This window comes from Uranotaenia lowii, chromosome 2, assembly GCF_029784155.1.
Source record: "Uranotaenia lowii strain MFRU-FL chromosome 2, ASM2978415v1, whole genome shotgun sequence".
NCBI classification, from domain to species: Eukaryota; Metazoa; Arthropoda; class Insecta; order Diptera; family Culicidae; genus Uranotaenia; species Uranotaenia lowii.
The window spans coordinates 297,977,104-298,004,380 of NC_073692.1; the positions used below are offsets into that span (position 1 = coordinate 297,977,104).

Sequence of the window (27,277 nt, forward strand, 5' to 3'; positions counted from 1 at the left end):
GAGAGGACTTATTTTTTTAGTTTGATTTTGAAACTCAAAGGTTGTCCAGAATATGGTGATGGTAATACGGTAAGAAAAAAATTCAAGTTGCTCTAACCTTAACCGAAAATTGTTACTTTCTTTTTAGTGGTTCACACCATCTTCGTCTATAATAAAGGAAAATGCTTTATTTTTTCATATAGATTAAATAAATTATAGCTTTGATATTATGCCATGTATATAATTCTTTTAAAATTTCAAGTAGAAATATTGAATTTTACTGTAGAAATCTTGCTTCTGAATTCTGAAATTTGAAACATAATCATGCGCGATAAATTTTATATTGAATTACTTTATTTCAAGTTTGGATTCATAATTTATATTTCAATTTAAATTTCTGGCGCTTATTTTTTTTTTCGGAATAAGAAATCAAAATTTAGTTTATAGCTTGACTACTGATTGATATTCTAATTTTTTTTTTAAGTTTGAAACAAATTCCGATACACCTTATTGAATGTGAAATTTTATTTCGATTCTCATATTGAATCATTTTTTTTATTGTCATTCTATTTAAGAATGCGCTGAGTTCTAGATGCCTGAATCTATTCAGCTAAATCCTGATAAATTAATCTAAATTCCTTATCTGAATTTCCAGTCTTATCCTAAAAATGCATGTTTTTATTCTATTTTTCAATTTGAAATCCTAAAGGTTTGAGTGAAAAAAGTTTACAGGAATCATACACAAATTTGGTAGTTTTTTACACCTTTCGGCCTTCTGTGCGTTTACTAATTAACCAAATAAATTGGGCATCCCCTTTTATTTTTTTGTTTCTGGAATTTTTCCTGCATAGGAAAATTCTCAATTTTCAAAAGTTTAAATTGAAAGTTAAACAGAAGAAAATATTTTCGAAACCGAATAAGATAAGTACTTCGAGGTTATGTCGTTTGTCAGAAATTTGATGTCTGTTTTTTGAACTCACGTTTTGATAGTTTTTGACAATTTTGAGGGTATTATTACAAACAAACAAATTAGATTTTTTTTAAATATATTATCAATCACATGATAACTTGTAGTTTGGTTATGATTATTTTTTTACTTTGATAAAGGTACTGTAAGCTTAATTGAAAATAAGTTAAATCACGTCAAAAATATTTTCAATTTATTTAAAAAACAGCATTTGATCATAAGATCTCTGTAAAAAATAGCTATTCAGAAAATTAATTGACCGAGTTAGGATGAATAACTAAATTCATGACTCTCTTTTAACGTTCTATTACAATTGATTTTTTTTCATAATTAATTCAATATTTTTGTCAGAATCTTCAAAATAACTCTCCCAGTTTAAATGTGTTTGATAGATTTCTGCTATTTTTTCAAATTTTGTTTCAGCATATTGTGTTTTTCTGAAAAAAATGAGCTCCTGATGCAAATTCGAGCATCATAAATTCTGAATGAATAATAATTTCAGTCATAAGATAAATGTTAAGCTTAAGTAAATCTTAGTTTTCGAGATGTGGATTCAATCGAAAACGGTCTGATTTCAAAGTATGAATCCACATCACTCAGAACTAAAAAGTAGCAGCATTCACTGCAGTGCACATTAAGCGTTTGCAAAGCAATAGTTTATAATTGACATTTTTTTCTACGACGATTATTTGCTCGACAAATGTATGCGCTGTGTTTAAAAATCTATTTTTTTTTTAAATGAAATCTCCGACTTTTCCAGATATTTTTCTTATTTATCCCGACTTTTTCCCACTCTTGCTTCACAATCCTGAAATAAAGGACTATGGATAGTAAAGCTTCAGAGAAAATGTTTCGTCATGATGAAATGGTGGAACTTTTGGATTTGATAGGTTTATTATATATTGGAAAAAATAATCCATAAATAATTTTCCCGTTTTTTATTTGAAATTCCATGTTTTTTCCCGGTTTTCCCGGTTCCACTTTAAATTCCCGGTTTTTTCCCGGTTTTCCCTGTTCGCTGGCCACCCTGCAAGAATCCATCTATCCGACAATGTATAGACATGTTGGAGTCCAATGAAAGTTTTGACCGCTATCTGAGATCTTCCGGTAAAAAAAAATTACTTTCAAAAACGACATCCAATTTTAGCTTTGCTTAGCTGTATTTCATTTCCCAATGAACCGATTTTCAAAACTCAAATTTTAATATTTTGCCGTTAATTTGATCATTATTTTAATAGAACATAATTGGTCTGTCAAAATACACAATTCTTCAGTATATTGGAATGATGATAAAGTTGTTTAAAATGAGCGCTTCGGGTCATATTGACCCGAACAGCTCAGGTTATAAACTGTGTATTTAATAAAACTTTATTCACCTTTTCAGAACTACCTGAAAACAAATGGTTGAATCAAGAATCTAAACATTTTTCATCATAATTATAAACCATAATAAAACAGTTGCATATAAAATGCCATTATAAAATTTTCAAATGCTAGTTGGCTTAATCTGTGTTACTTGGGATATCTTTGAATCAAATTTTACGTATTACTACACTCAAAAAAAAACTAAAGCTTGTGAAATATGCTTCGCAACAGTTGCTGACAGCAAACTGCAGCCGGAGGGTGGTGGAAACAACAATACGATCATAATGAGAAACAAATTACACTGTTGATAAAATGCAGAGAAGAAAAAAAACTTTCCCGGTCAGCTAACAACTTGCCACACATTGAACGATAATCATACGGTAGTGCAGTGGTTGGCAAGTTTTATCACATGCTGCCACAATGGGTCAAAAGCTTGAAAAGGGTTGAATTTGGAACTAATGTTCGATTTCTTATCCCTAACCTTTTAAGATCTTCTGCAAAAATTCAAGTATTTTGTTCGAAAAACTAAAATTTAACAAGTAAATCTGGGCAAATTACTTTTTGTTTTCAAATCTTCACTGTTCAGCCGAAAGAATCTCAATATCACAAGAGTGCCGAATGATGGCGCTCTCCATGTGACATGATTATGTATACAATTTGTGCAACCTAGTGTACCGTACCAAAGTGCTCTCTCATTCTGTTCACCATCCGAGGTAAGTAAGTGAGTAAGTACATGAAACACGTATTGTGGAGCAATCGAGCAGCGGTCGTTCGCTGATGGCGTTGATAATGATGCCCCGCTACTTTGCTTGGACAGCGCGCGGAGCTGCAACGCTTCATTGCCGCTGCAATAACAATTTTTAAAAAAAGATTAAAACCCAGCCGACGATGATGGTGATACCGGAGTGATAAAATGCATCTCTCCGAGAGTCCTGTAGCTTAGCCCATTCACACTTCCTCAAACGGCGCCCATTTGGGGCAGCCTAACTGACGCTTCTGGTGATAGCGGAAAATGATAGTTCCTTTCTTCCCTTTACAAGTGTTTTCGAAATCATCTTGTCGTCTGGACGAACTGATACGTCCTTCACAGGTTATTCTCCTTCTCCGTTCAACATGTTCCGTTCTAAGATGTGGTGTTCTTGAACTGAAATCGGATCATTACCTGATCTAACTCGAATCTGCAGCAATGTGTCTCGTGCATTTTTTCAATAACAAAAAACAAAAACAGCACTCACCTATTAGTACGATGATGCGTTTGTTGCTGTTGTTGCTGCTGCTGGTTCATGGCCGGCGGAACTGGAATTCCTCCTCCGCCATTTCCGGGGCCCACCACTTGGCTTTGGCCCCCGCCCGGCGGAATGCTTCCGGCGGTTGGCGTTTGCGGGGACAAAATGCCCGGCGGACCACCACCGACCAGCGGTGGTTGCGAAGGAGGTTGCTGCTGTTGCTGCTGCTGCTGCGATGGCACTTGGTTGGTAAGCTGCTGTTGTTGCTGCATGATGGCCGCATCTTCCCGTGTCATTGTGCGATAGCCCATGTCCTCCTCGTAGGCCATTTGGTTCTGCTGGTTCGGGTTGGTTTGCATCGGCGGCGGAACCCGGCCGCTGAGGATCTGAAATGAGAGAGGTGAAATATGCTCGGTGAGTGAAATGTTCGACTTCAATACCTTAATAGTGCTAGGCAGAAGGATGTATCGATAATCGATCTTATATTTTTATCAATGACACTTTGTTACGAACTCTAAACGGATACGTTCTTTCTGAACTCAAATCTGCTTTCATTCTATAAAGTAAACGATTGCATTCATCCGGTGCTGGCTCTAGATGCCATTGAATCCTGAAAAACGTTCCTTGCCGGACCTAATGGACTCTACTTTCCCACTGGTTTCTAACGGAAGGCAACTAAAATGTTGGAATTTTTTCGAGGTCCCAATACTCAAACATAAACGAACTCAGAGATACATGAGAGTGTGTATGTGTTAGCTTTTCCAGTTTCACTCAAAAAGCCGTCGAAACAAGATGCGTTTCGCGAGCGCGTTGTACAGCTCTACGAACTGCATCAAAATCTTGGCAAAAAGTATACAGTACAACATTTAAAAAGTGAAAATGTGGCGACTTCTACTGTATACCGTATTCTATAATCTCGAACAATTACTTGCTACCAAGGTGGTGGGCAGACCAGCGAAAATTATGGATGCAAAAGGACTTCGTTCTCGTTCTCGTGCCTTCAACAACGAGGGTTCACTGAGCCAACGGGATGCCGCCAAAAAGTTAAATTGTTCTCACCAAAACGTTGGCAAGACATTGGAAAAAGTAGGAATTAAGTGCCGAAAGAAGACGAGATCCCCAGAATACACTGAGGATCAGATTTCGACTCTTAAATCCCAATGCCGCTGAATGGTAAAAATTATTCCGGAAAATGTTTTGTTTTGGTCGATGAAAGTTACTTCCCTCTTTCGAAGACGCACATCCTCGGAAACGATCGATACTATTTCAAGGATAGTTCTACTATATCTTCGAGCATTAAACACAATTGTAAACATAAGTTTGAACAGAAAATGATGCTTTACATCGCCATTTCCGAGAAAAGTATTTCTAAGCCGTGGTTCAAACAGGCTGCATGCAGATGGACAATACGTATTTTGGCCGGATAAAGCGTTATCGCCTTATGCCAAAAAAACACAATTCTTCCTGAACACAGATTCGATCCCATTTCTACCCAAGAACCACAACCTGACAAATCTGCCTCAGTGTCGCCCAATCGAAATTTTTTTCGGAACTTGGAGTTCATTGGTGTACAAAAATAAATGGAACCCAAGAACTGCAAACAATTGATTGGTACATCAAGAGATGTATTCACAAAGTTGACATGAAGGCCGTATAACGCTTCTGTTCTTCAAACGGAAGCTTCGTCGAACAGCCGAGTATGGACCGTTTTCAACTGTTCACTAATTTTTTTTCAACAATGGACAATGTACCTCTAATTCCAATAAATCAAAACTTTTTCAAGTACACTTGACTTTATTCACAGCTCGAAAGAGAAATTCCAAAATTTTAGTTGCCACCTGTCAAATTGTGGGGGTTTCATGTAATTTTTCGTCGTTTACAGCATTTTAAAGTTTATTAGGAGCCGCCATCTTGGATTTATAGATGGCGTTTGAAAGCGAAATTCGACTTCTTCTGGTTTAGCTCTTTCGCCCTACAATATTTTAAAGTTAAACGAAAGCTGCCATCTTGGATGCCATAGATGGCGTCAGATAGCGAAATTTGGTTTCTTCTAGTTTAGCCATTTCACCTAATACCAATATTGTAAGGGTTTCGTGTGATTTTCAGTCATGTACAGCATTTTAAACTTAAGCGGAAGCCGCCATCTTGGATTTCATGATGGTGTCGGAAAGAGAAATTCGACTTCTTCTAGTTTAGCCCTTTCACCCAATACCAATATAGTGCGGCGTCCATGCCATTTCCAGAGATTAACAGCATTTTAAAGTTCAGCGTAAACCGCCAACTTGAATAACGAAATAACGTAATTCGAGTTCTTCTTGTTTATCTATTTCACAAAATACCCATATTTTGAAGGTTTCATACGATTTTGAGTCATTTTCAGCAGTTTAAAGTTCAACGGAAGCCGCCATCTTGGATTTCAAGATCGCGTCAGATAGCGAAATTTGACTTTTTATGGTTAGGCTCTTTAATCCAATCCCCTATTTGTGGGGGTTTCATGCTACTTCAAGTCCTTTAAAATATTTTAAAATTAAGCGGTAGCGGTCATCTCGGATTTCAAGATGGCGCAAGATAACGAAATTCGAACTCAACCCATGGTTTCATTCCTCCGGTCATTCCCAACGTATCCCTCCATTTAAAGAAATAAGGAACTCATCCTACGCGTGAAACTTGTTGGCTTGCGAGAGAAAAACGTCAAATTTTAGCTATTTTCCGCCGACCCTGACTTAGAGGATAGCGTTCTAAGCCAGAGGTCATGGGATCGAATCTCAGTAACGGAATATATAGTACTCTTTCTGTGTGTGTGCGGTTTAGCTTTTAATGAAGATTAATGCTTAAGCTCTAACGAAGTTGTGCTGATCATAATACAGTCAAAATTGTTACTTGGGGTACGGGACTCTCTTACAGTGTATCATATAACTCGAGAATTAATAAAAAAAAGAAAATTTGTCGTAGGACTTTGAATACGAGTAACGAGCTTTCCTTATGCGAGAACAGTTCTAGCGACGTTGCCATTTTTCAGATTCTCGCTGCGAATAGTTGCTACTTGTCGATTTTTTCACTTTTCACATTTTATCTATTCCGCGTTCGTACTTTTGGCCAAGTGTCAATTTTTGAACCGTATTTTCTTGTTGTATTTTTTTTCTTTTTTGCTTTATACGCCCCGAGTAAACAAGTTAAAGTAAAAATGCGTTTAAAAATTGATTATAGTGCAAAATCAAAAATTGAGAAACAATGTGTACATCATGTTGCAGTGCGTAATTTGTAGATTAAGATGATTTAACGCTCATAAGATCTTATTTTCCGATGCTCAAAATTATATTTTCGTCACTTGAGAACCTTATTGGGTTTTTTAAAATATTTCTGGAAAGATTATAAGGAGAATTATTTTTTGCTGAAAAAATAATGCTATAACTACAAAACTGTTCCTCATGAAAAGTTATTTGAGAAAATTCGTACTTTCGTGGAAAAGAGAAGTGCTTAATATGCAACGGGTGTTTGTTATGCCCTTATCTTCCCTACTTCTCCCTCCTTTCAGTGGGAAGACAGAAAGTAAGAAGTGGGGGCTTTCTGACAATTTTTAGTTTAACTGAGGAACTAATCAAGCAAATGTGACCAAACTTGGCATGGGATAGTATTCGAGTATTAGCAATATTTCTGTAAATAGATAATTGGTAACCCATTTTTCTTGCAGTGGATAGGAAGAGAGGAGAGAGGCTTGTTTTTTGCAATACTCGAGAACAAATCGAGCAAACGGGACCAAATATGGCATGGGTGGGCATTTGGATACGACAAATGGTTATATAATTATTTGAGACCCCTCCTATCTCTCTTTGGAGATATAAAAAGGAAGAAGGCTCTCATACAATTTATTATTTGGATTACCTAAGAACTTATCTAATAAATGCAACCAAATTTGACATGAGGAAGTATTTGGATAGGAAAAATAATTTTATCATTATATAAGATACCACCCTACTTCCAGTGAGTTCCTACGCAGAGGAGAAGAGGCGCAATACAGTTTTCCTGTAACAACTTGAGAACTACTCAAATAAAAGGAATGAAATTTGGCACGGGAAGGTATTTGGTAACGATATATGTTAAATTTTCAAGGTGATGGAAAATTTTAGAGAGACATGAGGGTTAAAGAAAAGGGAGAACATATGTGATGAGTATAATTTTCTCGAAAAAGATACAACGACTCTCCGATGGGACTTCAGTACAACGACGCATTAGCCAATTGCACCAACATTTGCCAAAATTTTTTTTTTTTTTTTTTTTGAATCAGGGACTCTTGAAATAAAAATCAGGATACGTCAAATTAACGGAAATTTCGCTTCAAATGATGACCTATTTTGTGAAACATCGCAGCGCAAATTTGATTAGTTCACTAGAATTGATTAATTAGAGATTAATAATTAGAGAAAATGCAGAATGACAAAAAGTTAAAAAATACACCTACCTTTGAAAATTCGTCAAACAACTGAGCTTCGTATTTTGAGAAATAGAAAAAAGTGTAAAATTACTTCAACTTTCTAATCCTCTGTTCAGTTTTTAATTTGCAGTGACTGAAACAATTTTGGTTTTTGATAAGTTGAAAAGAACGGTTTTAAATCTTTTCTTTGAATTTTTTTGTGACCATAATCTAGAAAAAATTAATAAAAAAGGCTTCCTTATGTTCAACATACAGTTCTTAACATCAGCTTTCTTAGGCACTAAGTACATTTTTTTAGCAATTGATAAGTGATCAAGAGTCTTTTTTCCGAAGCATGTTTTGAAGATGTTTTACTTCTTTTGAATAACATAAACACAAGTGTTTGTAGCTGAATATTGTCTGAGTATCATAATTGAGTTACGTTACAAGTTTTCCAAATCTATAAATTATGTACAATTTGTATCGTTAAGAAACAAGCAAGAAACAGCGATTTTGGGTGAAGAGTGTTAAATTGGCATTGGCACTAATGATTCCTGAAGGGTGTTATTTTGTCAGGGCTCTCAGGGAGCGTTTCATGAATTCATAGGAGATTCCAAAAGAATTTTTGTTATTTGGGTGCGCCTGAAGGAATTTACAAGTCTCCAAACTTGCAAAAGTGTCATGTTGACAATCGGATTAGAATTCAAAATGTACATTCTTCTTGATTCTGTTTATTGAGACATATAGTTTGCCATGAAAATTACTAAATTAGGCAAAATCAGGCTTATTTCCAAAAATCTGGAAAACGGAGGCTCTTCAGATTATCAGGATGGGCTTCAAAGAATCAGGCATATTGGCAACTCTGGTCTTACCGCTACTTACGGTCAAATTGGTGATGTTTAAGGTTCCGAACTGACCGGTTACACAAGGATATGTTGCTCTATTTCAAATCAGATCTTATGCTTCTGTCTTGGTACATTTCGTACCTGAAAATAATCAAATTTATGAAAAATTTGACAGAAACATGAAAGTTAATGAAAAGGACGGACATAAGCCATAAATGCATGGCCGTAGGAACGGGGGGTTTTGGGGGTTAAACACCCCCTCGCCTTCTTAGAGAGTCCAACAATGTCAAGCAAAATATTCTTCTTTGAACTCAAAATTTTTAATCTTTATCAAATTTTAATGAACGACTTAAGTGAATCAAGAGTAACAATCTCGACACAGAACTAAGACCAAAACCTCGAAATCTCATCCCGGATGCACAATTCTACTATAGTTTTTTTTTTAAATCTCACTTGTTAATAGATATTCAAAGAGTATGTTTGAAAAACGCTATCAAAAATTATTCACAAAAGAAGTTGGTGCATGTACTTAGTCCGAATATCGAATTTTATACGAATAATAAGAATTGGAATAATAAGATTAGACTCACTAAGGTTTCAAGATTGCCCGGATTTTTCCCGAATATTTTCACTTTATTTGCAAAATCAAAGAAAAATTTGAATTGCGTGATCACATTCATATATTTTACGTCCAAAACAATTTTTTGAGCAAGTTTCATCTCAATAAACTAATTTATGTGATTCGATAAAAAAAAACAATGTTTCGAGCTTTTTTCTTCTTGATTTTAATTGAAAAAGTCCCAAACTGGCCTTGATATTGGCCAGATTTTGGGTTGTAAACTTAGAAATCGAATGCCCAGATTTTACAAGATTTTAAGATAAAATAGACGCCCGGATCAGTGCGGAAAAATATCTGTTAAGCTAAGTTTTGAATCATTTCCGTTCTGATTCCAATTTCCGAAGTTCTGATTCCAAAATTTGTTTCCTGATTCTGGAATCAGTATCCTACCCAGTTTATTATTCTTGATTTTCAGTTCGGTTCATCATTGGCACAAAATTCTGATTCGAATCTTAGTTTTGAATTTGCAACTAAAATTAAATTAATTTTTCTTTTACGAAACTCATCATACCGGAATATTGAAAGAAAATATTTAAAATTACAAATAAGTTTTTTAGATTTGGATTTGAAATTTTAACTCTTAATTCTTATGCAGAATTGATACTTATAAGAGTTCCATAAAGATGATCGAGATTTGAAATATCAGAGTTATGTCATTCGAAATTTTCATTCAGATTCTCTTGTTGAATTACGAATAAATGCTTAAAGAAAGAATTCATATAGACAATCAAAAACTCATACTTCAAATAAGAGATTTGTGGTTAAGGATTTTGCCCTTTTCGATTTTTAATTATTGGGAATTTTTGTTTGGAATTTAGATTCAGAAATCGTTTTTCGGAATTTTTATTCAGGTTTAAAATGCAGAATTCAGATTTGAAATTAAAAATCAAAATTTCCCAAAAACACAAAACAGATGAAACCACTTTTATAAAATCAGATCTGAATTCATTTTCAAAATTGCATTATTTGAAAAATATAAATTTTATTTTAATTTTTTTCACAGGGTTTTAAAAATGATAAATTATTGATGAAAGGCCCGGGCGAAGGACTTGCCCATGGGAGGGGTTTTCGAAATTCAAATTTAGCCAAAAATAATAACAATACCACAAATAAACAATAAAAAGAAAAAATGATTTCTAAACCATTTTCGTACTTATGATTATCACACAAACTCAAAGAAATTAATAAATTTTCCTGATAAAATAAATTAAAATTTTCAAAACAACTCATAATGAATGTTTTAAATCAATGCTATTTCCGGTAAGACATTGATTTTGTACTAGAAATTTGCTTGAAGATAAATTCTAAGCAGTCTAGTTTTCAAATTTGAATTCAAAGCTTCGGACATAAATTATTTTTTATAAATTAAAATGAAATAGGATATATAAAATTTAACATTAACTTAAAAAAACTGAATTTTCAAATAAATGTCAGATCAGGTTATAAATTAACCATGATTAAAATGTGTTAGAAAAAATAAAATGATTGTTATTATTAATCATCTTATTTTACATTTCTTTTCTTTATTTCTTTAATTAAAAAAAATTACGATTTGAAAAGTGAATTTTCGATAAGGGAAAAATCCGTTTTGAACTTAGAAAAGTTTATTCAATAGTTGATAATTTGATTTAATTAGATAGAAGGAAGAAAATATTCAACTATATTTCAAGAGTGCCAGTAATCAATGTCACAGACAAAACTCTTTTCTATATTAAAATTCATCCAGTTATTGAAATAAAAGGATAAAAAAGTTCGGAAGTTCAAAATAATAACTTTATATAAATATTAATAATACAACATGTTCAATTACACTGGCAGATTTAAGATTGGAAAGTGATCAATAAGATGATGATGATGAAATAAAAATAAAAATAATCCAATTTGTTTTTAAGTTTTGTCAGAGAAATGCAAAAATTTCTTAAATGATTCCGAAAGTTATTTAAAAATTTAATACTTAAATCCAGGGCACCCAGATAAATCCAAATCAGCTTTAAAATTTTTTGCACCTCGAAGGATGCAAATTTTGTGGCTTTGTGTAATTTTTAAAAACGTTTTTTAATGTAATGTTAAGTATTTAGAAACAAAATGAACACAAAATAAAATTGAGACTTACATTGATTTCTTGAAGAGTATTTCATATCAGTACGATTTTATGTAAATCAAAATTTTTAGTAATAAAGTAGAGGATACTAAGGATACTACCCTCCCCCCCCCCCTGCTAACGGGGGCACGGCTGGAAATATATTTGTATTTGTATTTGTATTTCTATTTGTATTTGTATTCCATCGGACAATATTGTCGACATGAATTTTAAAACTACATCTAAGCTGTACATTATACTAACAAAACTTTCATCAATCAAATAATCATTAGGTTAGTTAACTGACCGCTTTTCCTAATTTTTGTCTTAAACACATTAGTTGACATATGAAATTCGAATTGGTTATAAAAATTGTTAAACACTTTGAACATGGCACGGAGTGATTCTTGTTGGCCGTAATTAGTCCGCTGGAATCCAATTCGCAGGAATTCACTTCCTCTGAAGAGCCGGGATCTGATGCTCAAGTTAATTTGCTGCAACAACGCTGGACAATCAATGTTGCCCTCGATGAGTTTCTTCACGAAGACAGCTCGTGCAATTATGCGCCTTTCAGCTAGCGTTCCCATTCCAATCAGCAAGCAGCGATGTTTGTAGTCCGGAAGTGCCTCGGGATTGTTCCAAGGTAAATGTCGCAAGGCAAATTTGACGAATCTAGATTGATCTGCTTCGATACGTTTCGTCCAATATGTCGTATAAGGGCTCCAGACGACAGAAGCTGTTTCGAGGCCGGATCGCACTAAGGAATAGTACAGAGATCTTAGACAGTATGGATCTCTAAACTACTTTGAAATTCTGGTGATGAATCCAAGATTTCTGTTGGCTTTGGATATGATGGTTTCAATTGGGACACTTGCTACTTGATAAGTCCACGAGATGGGACTAGGATTTCGTGTGAACGAGATAATTGCACACTTTGGAATACTGATAGTTAAATGGTTCAATGCACACCAGTTGGTAAACATATTAATACAATCTTGTAGTATCAAACAATCAGCCACAGTCCTGATCTTGTGGAAGAGTTTGAGATCGTCCGCATAACCTAGTCGGCATTCATTCGGTAAAATCAGCAATACGTCGTTGAAGAAAAGCGCAAATAGGAGTGACCCAAGATTGCTGCCTTGTGGTACGCCCGAGCAATTACTAAATGCAGAAGATATCTGGGATCCAAGTTTAACTGCCATTTTTCTCTTCTTGAGATAAGATGCCAACCATGAGACAAATGTGTCCGCAAAACCCAGTCTTTTAAGCTTAGCGAGAAGCAAGTTTTGACTGACCCGATCAAAAGTTGCTTTGAGATCAGTATAGATAGTATCTATTTGAAATCCCTTCTCGATAGGTTTTAGGCAGAAGGAAGTGAACTGTGTTAAATCTGTACTTATGGATCGTCCTGGAAAAAATCCATGTTGGTCGAATGAGATGTACGACTTGGCATTGAACATAATCGTTTGGGCTATTAATATTTCAAACAGTTTCGAATCAACACAGAGAGATGTAATGCCTCTGTAGTTTTGTACATTTTGTTTGTTACCTTTTTTGTATACGGGAAACATTGTTAATTTTTTTCCATAACGCCGGAAACGTGGCCGAAGTCAGTGACCGGTTGAAAATGAGCATCATTGGGAGGCAAAGATTATTAGCACAATTCTTGAAAACAATGGCTGGAATTCCATCAGGGCCTGGCGATGATGACGGTTTCAGTTTATTGATTGCAACGTGGATTTTGTCAACAGAATAACGGGATACTGGGATGTTGATTGCATTTTCTGGAACATATGCTAGAGCCGCGACGTTTGTGTGCGTAACCGGGGCGAAAACACTGGAAAAGTGTCTGGCGAAAAGTTCACATTGGCCGTCTATAGAGTCGCATACTTCGTCTTCGTAAAACATAGGTACAACTTGGTAACCCGCATTCTTTCTTCTTTTCGTTTACAAAAGACCAGAATAGTTTGGGATTTTGTTTCAAACTGGCTTTGATGCGGATCAAATGTCTTGCGTAAAGGATTCGGTTATATTTCTTGTATTCGTTGCTCGCTTTGATGAATGCAGATTTTGAATAAGCGTTTTTATGCGTACTGTAATATCAGATATTGTATTAGTTTGTTGTTTAACATTATTTATATTGAAGATCCTTCAAAAACAAAGATTTAAACTAAAATCCGAATGTATCGAGTTTACAAAAGTAAAAAAAAACTGTTTTGAACCCCAAACCTAATCTTTTACGTTTATTCCTTAACTCTTATCCGCATTAGAGTATCATTTTGACACTATTACAAGTTTGAAGGCTTGTAACTTTTTTCAGAAGCTTCAAAAAACAAACATTTCTTCGGGGACTCCAAATGATTTCAAAAAATCTTGAATATTGTATTTCTACTTTTTTATGGACGAACCGTGGAAGCCTGGAAAAAAACAAAACCCCTTTTTCGACTTAGAGTGTCAATTTGACATTCCAAAAGTAAAATCTGTCTAAGTCGTTAGAATTATTATGTATTTCATATGAAACTTATAGCAATAGGAGCCTTGTAATGTCAGTAAAATATGTTTAGAACATTATATATAGCTAAAGCTACTAGTTTTCCCGTTATTCAGCATGAAAGAAAAAAAAAATTCGAAAAACATGCCTCAGTAAAACTGCTGTAGTTCATATATTAAACGTTCAAAAAATTTTTGCCTTATGCATATGAAAGCTAGAGTTATTATTTATTTATTTTTTATTTATTTTTATTTACTATATAGTATTCCGTCTCACGACATAACTTGACGAACATAATTCCTAAAATTCACTCGGTTCATAGCAACCGTTCTCCAATTTCTCGGGCACTCCACGTTCGCCAGATCACGCTCCACTTGGTCTAACCACCTCGCTCGTTGCGCCCCCGCTCGTCTTGTTCCTACCGGATTCGTAGCGAACACCTGTTTCGCAGGATAGTCGTCCGGCATTCTCGCAACATGTCCCGCCCAGCGTATCCGGCCAGCTTTCACCACCTTCTGGATACTGGGTTCGCCGTAGAGTCGCGCGAGCTCGTGGTTCATCCTTCGCCTCCACACTCCGTTCTCCTGTACGCCGCCAAAGATGGTTCTTAACACTCGTCGCTCGAATACCCCTAGTGTACGCAGGTCTTCCTCGAGCAATATCCAAGTCTCGTGCCCGTAGAGAACAACCGGTCTAATGTGCGTCATATACAGGTTACATTTCGTGCGAGGGCTAAGTCTTCTCGACCGCAGTTGCTTGTGGAGTCCACAGTAGGCACGACTTTCTCTGATAATTCGCCTCCGGATCTCACGGCTGGTGTCATTGTCTGCGGTCACCAGTGAGCCGAGATAGACAAAGTCTTCGACTATCTCCAGCTCGTCGCCGTCGATCGTGACCTTGTTATTACTGGACAAGCGGGTTCGGTCGGTCTCGGATTCGCAGGCCAGCATGTACTTCGTCTTGGACGTATTAATCATCAACCCAATCCTTCCTGCTTCGCGTTTCAGTTTGCGGTAGATGTCTTCCACCGCCGCAGATGGTCTGCCGACTATATCAATGTCATCGGCAAAGCAGATAAGTTGACTGGATCTATTGAAAATCGTGCCCCGCATTTCGCTCACCGCTCGTCGAATAAGACCTTCTAGCGCCACGTTGAACATCATGCAGGATAGACCATCACCTTGTCGAAGCCCCCTGCGCGATTCGAATGAACTCGACAATTCACCCGAAATCCGCACACAGCACTGCGTTCCATCCATCGTCGCCTTGATCAGTCTGATCAGCTTCCCGGAAAAGCCGTTCTCGTCCATGATTTTCCATAGCTCGTTACGGTCGATCGTGTCGTATGCGGCTTTGAAGTCGATGAATAGATGGTGCGTAGGGACTTGGTGTTCCCGGCATTTTTGGAGGATTTGCCGTAATGTGAATATCTGGTCCGTCGTTGACCGTCCCTCCATGAAGCCGGCTTGATGACTTCCCACGAATCTGTTTGCTTGTGGCGTTAGGCGGCGGAGTAGGATTCGGGACAGCACTTTGTAGGCGGCATTGAGGACAGTGATCGCTCGGTAGTTTTCACAGTCCAATTTGTCGCCCTTCTTGTAGATGGGGCATATAACCCCCTCCTTCCACTCCTCCGGTAGCTGTTCTATGTCCCAGGTCCGGACTATCAACCGGTGTAGGCAATCGGCCAACTTGTCCGGGCCCATTTTGATGAGTTCAGCTGGAGTTAATGTCTATATCATGAAGCCAAGAAATATTTCTTTAAATTTTTTTCTAATAATTGGGTCGCAAAAAGTTCAAAAAAGTGGTCTGAAAAACCTACTTTTCATTCGATTGCTAGTAAATACTGTTTGAGCAATCGTAGAGTTTTTGAAAAAATATGACTACAAAATTTATTAAAATTCTAACATTTTGCTGTCTTTAGATTTTTGATGCAACAAAAATTGAATTTACTGGAATTTTCCAAAGTTCACTACTTTGCGCGATTTTTTTACAATTTGAAATTTCATCTGTTTTTGTGGTCCACCGTCAGGTTTTATCCGGATTTTCAGTGCTTTTATTTTGTTTGGACCAATAAAAAGTATATTCATTGGAAAACAAATTTAATGCACATTCTAGTGAGGTGCAACAATTCACGCTGTGAGTTTTCACAAAAATATGAAAATTATAAACGTAACATCATTCCTGAATTTCTAGAACCACAAGCAGCGCGTCCAGCAGAACGTGTTTGTTTACTCTCCGAGTAGGTACAGTGGGAGGGGATTTGGGCAGAGAGCCAAGCCGAAAAAGAAATAATGATGCGTGTCGTGACTAGCAAACGCGAACTACTATCAAAAGAAAATTTCCAACCAGAAACGCACGAGACACGCACGTATCATTATTTCTTCTCTCAACTTGGCTCTCTGCCCAAATCAGGTTTTTAAAATTGGAATTAATACCAGAAATTGACGTATCAAACAAAGAAAGTTTACTGAAGCCAGGCGGCTGGGGCTGTGTATAATTTTGTTATGGCACTCAGCTGCTCCAATAAGAGTGCAGTTAATAATCGATGCCTTACCGTCCAATAGCGAAATACTGAATACCATTCCGCTATTGGATATCTAAATAGGAACTTCGTTCTATGGAGTGTAAAAATTAATTTTTCTTTTGGAATAATAGGAACCTAACGAAAACAAGTAGGATGTTGTTAGCGTTGGCGTCAGTCTGATTCAGGCTTTCTGGGTCCTTTTTCTAATACTTTTGTTATAGTTTCATCTGTATGGGAATTATGACTCACCTCCAGTGCGTGCATCATCGCCCGGGCGAACGCTTCCGCATCCTGCTGGCTGGAGAAGTTGAGTCCGTAGACAAACTTCGAATCCCGCCACTGATGGAACGTCGCCGTCGCCTGGTTGTACTTGAGACCCTTGATGATCGAACAGTTGATGACGACCTCGTGATCCTGCAGCTTCCGGCCAACGACCCGGAAGGTGTTGTTCTGCTGATGGTGGAAGATCTGCACCTTGCTAAGGCCGGAAGAACTGCCGCTGGGGATCCACTTTTTCTGGCCATCATCGTACACCATCACCGAGGCCCGAGCACCGATTAAACTTTGTTCGCTGGGAACGAGAAAAAAAAAACGAGAGGGAAAAGAAAACTATGAATAAAGATTTATATAGGTCAAAGCGCCTGAACGAAAGCAAAAGGAGGAACAATGCGCGTTTAAATGATGGATTATTTTTTGTTCGGTGGCAGCGATGCTCGGAAAGAGCCAAGTTTTGACGGCTGCATCTCATATTTTAATTAAGCTCGTTTTTGAGGTGGTCCATGGTTCAGTTTGCTTTGCTTACGAGAAAAAAAAATCTAGCACACAACAGCTCATTCCGCTCAGTTACAGTCACACACAATTCGACCCGGTAGGTGTTCATTACGATTGTGAGTTTAAGAGACCCTAGCTGGAACTTTCGTTTCACAAGACGTAAAAAGTACATCTCACTGACTCACAGTTCAATCTTTTTTGCTCGCTCCAGCTCCCTCGCCTGAACATCTGTTTTGTTGATCAAATCGATTTTTTGCGCTTTGAGTTTGACTGTCTAAATCAAACCACAAAAGCCGAAAGGCATCATTTCGCCCGGCAGATGGATCGCATTTTGATTTGATTCTTTCAAGAAGATTTCGAATCCCATGATAAATAATAAGCACAAAAAAAGAGATAATGTTCAACAGTTACAATACGCAGTTAACCCACTAATTAAACATGAGACATTTAGCTGCATCAGCTAAGCAGTCATTATAAATTAGTCGCACCTTCGCAAGAAAAACCACGTTAATACTCGGTGGTAGCAGAATTACACCAGACGAACGCATCGTAAATCTGATAAAAATGGCAAGGAAATGAAAAGTTTCATCTATCTTTCATCTTGATTCGCTTGTTGACTTTGCTTTTTGATCGAACGTTGATAGAAGTTGGGTTCCTCTGCTTGGAAAATTAGGTTTGTGATACCGAAGTCTCTGCTAACTTGTAAATAAATCATGGAAGTTTACCCAGTGATAAACTTTAAGGAAAACAAATTCTTCTTTATAAATTTGAAATTTCAGGAAATTGTTGAAAATCATATGACATATCATATCATTGTTCCAGAATTTTCAAACATGATTGGAATTTTACGTTAAATCGTTAAATCTTGACGTACCTAATGATGACATTGAAAAGAACTTTCTACCTTCGAAACACAACCAATTTGTCTGGTGGTCTCCTAATCCAGAATGAAAAACATTTCGGCCTAGAGAGTCGAATTTCGCCTAAACATTTATTTCAAATCCCTAATCTATTTTCGAAAATTGCAAACTACTTTGGTGGATCCAATTTTCAACATAAATCATATTTGTATTTTGAAGAAACGACGAATCTTCTTTTATCAAGGCGAGTTTGACATTATTGGTGTTGCAAGTTTTAGTGCGACATTTCGAAAACTAACTATTTAAAATTAAAGTAAAAAATCACATCCGTCAAATACATGAGAAACTTTGCTTTTTAAGGAAGGTTATGTAAACTCTATCTGTTATTACTTATCTAATATAATCGCTTCATAATTTAGTACCGTAAACTGGGGTTCTTTGATCACTTTTTTTGGTTAATTTATGAACATTACGCTTTAAAACACTTACAGAGGTAAGGAGAATAAAGCATGATTATTGAATGGCTAGTGGCTATAATTAATCGTTTATCACAAAGCCAGATTTCATGTTTCAGGGTAATTTGAATCAGCATGGTTTTAAACCCCCACCCCCCTCCCCCCCTCTTATTATTTGTCCCTAAATACACCAAAACTATACATATAAAAAGGAAAAAGTTGAAGTTACCAGATTGCCCGGTTTTATCCGGATTTGCCCGTATATTTGATACAAAATTTAGGAACAGTCCAGCCCGGACCAGTTTCCCGAATTTCATTGAAAAAAGTCCGGATTTATTCACTTTATTTGGCAAATATAACAAAAAAAAAAAAAACAAATTGTGTTGTATTTTTTTTTATTTATGCCTCCAAAGCGAAATTTTTTGAGCAAGTGTTATAAAAATAACCATGAACGGTTTTTTGGAAGCTTGAATTACGATTTTAAATCTGTTGATTAAGTTTTGATAAAAAAAGCTTTCGATTTTTTTAATTTTTTTTAGTAATTTCTATTTATTTTTGACAAAATTTGCCAGAATATTACCCAAATTTTTGGTCATCAATTTTGAAATCAAAGACATCGGACTGGCAAGCCGAGATAAGATGTTGCAGTGAGTTCGATTCTCACTATATATTTTTTAAATTATCCAAGGTTCACATATCACGTAGAGAAATCTTTAAATTGCAAAGCTTTCTAGTTTAAGTTTAAACAATTAGCAAGAAATAAAGAAATTTAAAATTTTTAAAATTATTTTATATCAAGAAATGCTTATTCGTTTTTTTTTCAAGATCAGCCATTTCAATAACAAAAAGACATCCGGGGAGGGAAGTAGGGGTTTGCCAAATATCCACGCGTGTCTACAATGCAAAATGAGCAGTTATCGAAAACTGTAATTTTCGCCTCCTGAATTTTCCAATTTCTAAGCCTCTAAACTTAGAAAAAAATAACTATTTTCAAAAGTTTATTAGGACAGTTTTTTAAATCCATCGAATGAATGTTTTCGCTTTGCCAAAAAGTTAAACATTCGTTCGGAACCTAATATAAGTTTTGCATATAAAAACTAGTTGTCAAAAACTGGAGCAAATAAAAGGTTATTAAAAAGGCGATTTAAACTTCGTTTGTTGACTAATAAAAAAAAGTGTTTATGAGGTAAAAATATACTGAGACTGTCAAAAACTACTATTACATTTAGAAATTATTTAAACATATTTTTTAAATTCTGTATACTATAGAAAATGCCAATGACATGACAATGATGTGCTGAAATTCCCGTTTTTTTTCACGGGTTCCCGCTGAGGCAAGAAAATTCCAAAGATTTTCTTGGTATTTCCTAGCAATTCAATTAAAAAACAGTTGTTAGTAAAGTGGCACAAAAGTGTTGCCAAAAACAATTAGGTTTTTTTTTTTTATTTTTTTACAAGTCCCATCCACAGTGGCCACAACGATTTTAATTTTTAAATTCCTGTTTTTCCGGCTTTCCCGGTCATGAATTCAAGGTTCAAAAGGGTGACACGTTCAAAATTTGGTCAATATCAACTTGACGTATTTCTTTCAATTTTGCATTTAAAAAACCTGAACACCCCTCATTTTGAAGGTGTGTGTGTGTAGAATGTTGCTCCTATTTTGATTTTGGAATTCACTCTTCAGTTGTCAAAATACCGTCCAAGGAAGAAGAGTAGCGTATCAAAATTTTGCTCGCGCATCGCGAAAATCCGAGCTACTCGCACGCAAACCTGGCAAAATCGCTAAAAGTTGGCAAATCAACCGTTACAAATCTAATTAAAGTGTTTGGGGAACGTTTGTTGATAGCCAGGAAGTCTGGATCGGGGGGAAATCGAAAACCGGAAGCCTCTGAGACGACAAAGAGAGTTGCCGGTAGTTTCAAGCAAAGCCCTAACCTCTCTCTCCGAGATGCCGCAAATAAGCTGGGTGTAACGTTCACAACCGTGCATCGAGCCAAAAAGCGAGCCGGACTATCGACTTACAAGAAGGTAGTGACTCCAAATCGCGATGATAAACAAAATACGACGGGCAAAACGCGATCCCGGAGGCTGTACACGACGATGCTGACGAAGTTTGACTGCGTGGTAATGGACGACGAAACCTACGTCAAAGCCGACTACAAGCAGCTTCCGGGACAGGAGTTTTATACGGCAAAAGGAAGGGGAAAGGTAGCAGATATTTTTAAGCACATGAAACTGTCAAAGTTCGCGAAGAAATATCTGGTTTGGCAAGCCATCTGTACCTGGGCTTGAAAAGCAGCATTTTCATAGCTTCCGGGACTGTCAACCAAGAAATTTACGTGAAAGGGTGTTTGAATAAACGTCTGCTACCTTTCCTGAAGAAACACGGTTGTTCCGTACTGTTTTGGCCGAATTTGGCATCTTGTGCCATTACGGTAAAAAGGCCATGGAGTAGTACGCCGCCAACAACGTGCAGGTGGTTCCCAAGGACAAGAACCCTCCCAACACGCCAGAGCTCCGCCCAATTGAGAAATAGTGGGCTATTGTCAAGCGGAACCTAAAGAAGACAAAAAAAACTGCTAATGACGAGCAGCACTTCAAGGCAAACTGGCTTTCTGCGGTGAAGAAGGTGTACAAGGTGACTGTACAAAATCTGATGGCAGGGCTTAAGCGTAAGGCCCGGCAATTCGGATTTGGAAAAGCGGAAGCCTAACTGAATATTTTTCCTGAATTTTATACTAATTGGACTTGAAAAGGAAATTTAATTTGATTTTTCAAATAAACGATTTCACCGATCTACACGCGTTTTCCCTTGACCAAATTTTGACCGTATCACCCTTTAAAAAAATACACCATGTCGTGCGTCAAAATCATTTCAAGCGTAACATTTCAAAAGGGCGAAAATGCCAAATGTAAACAAATCTAGTTGACGATTACCCCGGATGTACGCGGTTGCTCTTTACCTAATAAACGCGATTTCATCTTAAAATCACTTAAAAGTTTCAAAAAAATAATAACTTTCAATTGGGCGAAATTTCCTGTAGATGCATTTTCGTTGGAACGTGAAGTTACGCCTATTCAAAATGGGGTTAGTTTTTCTATTCGAACGAACGAACGAACAATAAGTGAATATAATAAACATTTCTTGATTTTCTTGAACAAAAAGTGGTCGATGTTTTAAATAGGATTTGATTAGATGTTTCGAAATTTCAAACGCGTTTTTCTCGTTTCGATCTAACTGCTAGTTTCGCCCTAATGAAATATGACGTTAGATTTGTTGATTTATTTTTAATGTGTGTCTTGTGTTTAATCAGGGTGGCCAGAGGATGTCCATAATCAAATTCCCGATTTTTTCCTGGTTTTCCTGATTAGATTAGATTTTAATCTTTTTTCTTGTTCCAACATACCCAGATAAATACTTTCTATACCGTAGAAAAGACATTTTATAAATTTTCAAGGTGAAAAAAAAATTCATCGAATTTAAATTTCAATATTTTACTCAAAATTCATTTGCTAATACAGGTTTTCTAAATTTAACCTTTCTGAAGAGTCAAGAATTAAAGAGCTGTTTTCTTTTTGAGGCTTTTTGATTCTAAGCAATCAGCTTTTTTCATCAGCTAAAAAGTTGATTGAGATTTTATTGACCTTTGAAAATACAATTATTTAAAAAAAAAATGTGTTTTATCCCCATTCTCCAAAAAACTGTACAACATTCGAAGGATTTAAAAATTTTAGATGTTTTGTCATATCAATTTCTCTAAAAATCCCGAGTTGTATTGATTTCCGAGTAACATCAGTTTTCATTTTCCGATTCTGTAAAACACGAAAATTTCGAAAACATTTGAAAGAATTTTACGCCAAAAGGATGTCATTGTTCTATGAGATCTACAACATCTAAGAAACATCTGAATCTTCGAGGGCAACACAAGTTGATAGAAATCGTTTTCGATTATCATGTAAGGCTCTTTGATCCAAAGAGGTATAAGTACATAAAAGCTAATTTCTACACGATATAAGATGTAATTTTTCTTTCGAATGTTAAAACATATGAATAAAATTCTTAAAACCTGAAAAAACCACAAAATATAGTTTAAATCAGTAAGAATCGCTTGGCGTTATTAACTCAAAATCGAACATTTTTGCACTTATACCCTTTTGGCTCTTAGGGGCCTCATATAGGTTTATTAGCTCATTTATTATCAATGTTGATTTTACTCAGACCTGATGAGGTTAAGAGCTTCCAAACGACGTATCACTTAAATGGAAGTGATTGAGAAATTTCTATTCTAGGATTAACTTATTTACTTACTTGCTTATTTCAGGATTCAAAAATCCAATTTATTTGAAAAAAGAAATTTAATTCTTGATTTCTTTTATAAGTTTCCAACTTTAAATTCTACGTTGATTTTAATTGCATAAATTGATTTGTTTTTCAAAAGTTTATCTTTTCCACAGAAATTTCCAAAACAGACTCTGATTTTGAAGCTGTATATTTGTTTGAAAATTGCATTTCAATCTCAATCTTAGATTGTAAGTTGTAAATTTCAGTCTGATTTCTGAAGAAGAAATCTATATCTTAAACCTGAATTCTGTCTGAATATGAATTCTTCATCTGCATTTTGAGTCGGACTTCTGTATAAATAATAGAAATTTCAATCCGATCTCTTAATTTGAATTTTCCACTTGAACTTCGAGAATTCACATAGAGAATAAATTCAGAATCTGCAATTCTTTTCAAAATTTTGAATATATGTAAATTCTTTCATTCCATTGGAAGTTCATAAATAACATATGAATATTATTTCTGAATCTAATATTCGAATTTTAAATTTAAGTTCAAAATTCTGTTTTTAATTTAATTATTTGAAACATGTTTTCGAAATTCGGACTCTTATGGCTAGTTATTTCTACCATTTGAGGGAAAAGTTCAATTGGGGCACAAAAACTTGCAACTTCATCTCTTGTTAAATCATGACAGAACAAAATTCAATTGACCAATTTGTATTTGAAACTTCTGAAAACAATTTTTTTTATGAACATTCCTATTAAGTATGTAAGTATATCAAGAGGAAAATGATTTCATTCGTTGAAAGTTTGTCCCGGTTTTGATTTCAAATTCCTGGTTATTTCCCGGTTTTCCTACACCCATAGAAGAGGTTGCAAAAATCCAATGCCTATTTAGCACATCTCTGTGCCGATAATGCGCTGAAATGTGCACTGTGCCGAAGATGATATGTTTGAAAACCCGTAACTGGCATAAGGACTCGGCTCCCAACTAAAATGATGCATGACCACTACATTCAAGCGAAACAAGAAAAACATTTTATGGGATTTCGTTCCTATTGGATAATTCATCCCAGAAACAAGAATATAAAAATATAAACCACAGCGCCCGTAGGGAGAATCGATCTCAAATCACCAACCATATGACCTTGTCAGACCGACATCTTAACCAGTGTACTATTTGAGCTTCATGAAGGAAGAGGGATATTTGTCATAGGCATTCTGTCACCGATCAATCACAAAAGAAACGCACGACAGTGGCTTCCCGGCGTTTGGCCTCCTTTCAAGGTATTCATTTGTCTTGCGTAGAAAACGGGAAAGGGAACGGGAGTGAAGGAAACGGGAAACCCATTGAATGAGAACTGTGCTTTGCTGACCGCCTGCTATTACATACACACGCTACATATACACAGCTGCTAAAGCCGGGCAGCTTGGCCGGTGCTTGTTTGCCGGTAAATTGAAGGAATATATTCTGGTTGCTTTTGCTACATACACACGCACAACTTAGGCTGATGTCATGCTGAAGCAACTAGCAACGCAACGCAACGCAACGTTCCAATAAGATTGCGTTGCAACGCATTGGTATGTCATGCTGATGCGACCTGTGACTTTGAAATTCCCTACAAATCATCACTTCTCTACATCTGATAATGCTTTGAATCGTCTCCTTTCTTTCGGGAGCCATCAAAAACTCATCAAATCACGACCCGGATTGCAAGAATGCCAAAATTTGAACCGACAAAATTCCTTGTTTTTTTGCCGGAACTAAGAATTCATGAAAATTTTCTCGCCGATTAAGATATTTTTTAGTTTATTATCACAAGTTCGGACAGATCTTCGTACTATTGTGCTTAAAACCCGGAATCACTGCTTCAAATCGAGAAAAAACAATATTCCTATTGGATTTCCTACTAGTCGCGCTACAAAACACATTGGCATCAGATTGGTCGCGCTATACAAAGCGACCAGTATGACAGGTCTGCGCAATTTCCATGGAGATCAAATGAGAACTGGTTAGTCGTGTGAACGTTGCGTTGTAGGTCGCGTTGCTAGTTGCTTCAGCATGACATCAGCCTTAGCCGTGGTTGTTTGCCGGCGGATTGAATCGAAGGAATATTTTTGTTGTTGCTTTTGCTACACACGTACAGTGCTCGGTTCGCTAGCTGCTGGCGAATTGAATTGAAGGAATGTTTTTTTTTTGTTGCTTTTGCTGCATACACACGCACAGCTCGGCCGTGGTTGTTTGCCGGTTGATTGAAGGGATTGAATTAGAAGGATGTTTTTGTTGTTGCTTTTGCTACATTCAGGGTTGCTAGCGATTTTTCGTTTTGAAATTCCAAAGTTTTTCCCGGTTTTTTCCCGGCTTCTTCCCGGTTGAAAATGTTGATTTTCCCGTATTTATTATTCTCGTTTTTAAATATAAAATCATGGTGAATAAAAAAAATCAACGTAAAGCCCTCAAGTTTCTAACTATTGTTTCTTGAAACTTGTTAACCAATAAGAAATCAAGAAAAATCTTTCGACGTATTTAAACATGTAGTCTTTTCGTATCAAATTAACATGTTTTCATAAATTTTTGGAACGAATGCAACGAAATTGATATCTATCATTGTTCGAATTTAACAACTTTGCCAAAACAAGTCCGGCTAATAGTATGGTTTTTTGAGCCACTGTGCCACAATTTCAGTATTTCTATAATTTGTATAGAGTTGTTAGAAAAAAGTATAGTTTGTATAAAAAAATTAGGAAAATATACATCGAAACATAGCGTCAAATCAGCTTGCAACTTAAATAGAAATTTTTCTCACAAAACTGAAAATCTTAAGATTGCATGAAAATATTTAGTTATTTCCCAAGTGCAGACATTTTTAGTACAAATTCAAAGACATGTTATAAAAAAAGATTTTTTTTAACAAAACAAACAATGACTTTAGAAGTGGCATTTAAACTAAAGATTCGTGAAAATATAGAAAATCATGAAGAAGACAGAGCTGACCTTCATAGTTTGAATGCAGTTATTTTTTTTATATCAAGATAAAGACCTTAGATTTCGATAGGAGCTTGTTTTTGACACATTTTTTACATAAGGCATAAGACATATATACAATGACAAAACATTTTCGATTTAAGGCTTCGTTCCTCAGGCCAATTCAAATGATATAAATACACATCAAGAACAATGAAAAATAGATTCCATTTGTCAGAAAAATTCTTCTCGTTTGCACGTTTTTTCACATGGAATAATCTTGCTTGGAATGGCAGTAAATATGTATATATCTATCAGAAATCAAATGGAACACGCTTGCGGAGAAGGAAAGATTTAGTTATCTCTTATTCGCTCCGAAAAATTAGTAAAAAGGCGATTCTAACTTCGATTGTTAAATCATGAACGGAAATAAGCAATGATGATGTCAATCTATGTATATCGAGACTGTCGAAAACTACTCTGACATTAAGATATAAATTTAAAAATATTTAGGAAATTCAGTAAAAAATTTCCAAACATGACGATTTTCCCGGTGAGGTGCCAAAATTCCCGATTTTTTCCCGGTTTCCCGGTGACGCGATGAAATTCCAAAGTTTTTCCCGGTATTCCCGGTTTTCCCGGTTCGCTAGCAACCCTGTACATTCATACGCACAGTGCTCGGTTCGCTGGCTGCCTGGTGTTGGCCGGTATTTATTTCCATCCTTCTTCGTCTTGTGATGCGATAGGGAGGGACTTGAAAGCGTTTTTATTTTGTTTCTTTCAGACATACGCAATTCAGTTAACTTGGGAGATTAATGCCGGTGGGAGCAAATCGAATCAGCACCGATCGCGTTATCTTCTTGTACCAATGATGCTATGTAATTGACTACACGCCATTGGCACAGAGGCTGAATTTTGGGTGTAGTTTTCTCGGTTCGCTGGCCACCCTGGGTTAACTCTTCATTTAAGCACTATCACCGGAAAACATAAGCCTCTTTTTACATTTGGTCGGGATTCGACCAGACCCAACTAAACACCATCAGCAATTTTTCGAGTCACTTGAGTTTAATGCACAAATGTTATCAACTAAAGACGAAATCTGTTAATATCAACGACAAGAATCAATAGTTTTTATCCCAAGAAACACATCTTAATGAATTATTTTAGTTTTTTCGGTCTCGCATAAGAATAACATGAGTTTCAAAATCTGCAGTTTTAAAATTTTCTCACGGCGTTCAGTTCGGTCTGGTCGAAATCAGGCCATTTATAAGTTTGCAACAAAGAGTTCTGCATCGAAAATTTAGCCTTAATTCACATGTTTTTATATGATTGATAGTTCTTTGCAATAATTGTAATGATATGCTATACTTGAACAAATTTAAAGTTACTCTTTGAATTTCTTATCTTATTATAGACCAAACCCCTCCCCCTC

At 36.0% G+C, this 27,277-nt stretch overlaps 1 protein-coding gene across 7 annotated transcripts in view; it reads right to left on the minus strand.

Moving 5' to 3' along the window:
* The window catches only part of LOC129750133 (protein enabled), a 168,352-nt gene that overhangs the window by 108,977 nt on the left and 32,098 nt on the right, over positions 1-27,277 (minus strand). For all 7 annotated transcript variants that reach the window (XM_055745363.1, XM_055745369.1, XM_055745368.1 and 4 more), the window contains exons 3-4: positions 16,760-17,081; positions 3,547-3,923 (exon numbers count right to left, since the gene is read on the minus strand). In XM_055745363.1, coding sequence (XP_055601338.1) covers positions 3,547-3,923; positions 16,760-17,081 — 699 coding nt within the window. The remainder of the gene's footprint in view (positions 1-3,546; positions 3,924-16,759; positions 17,082-27,277) is intronic.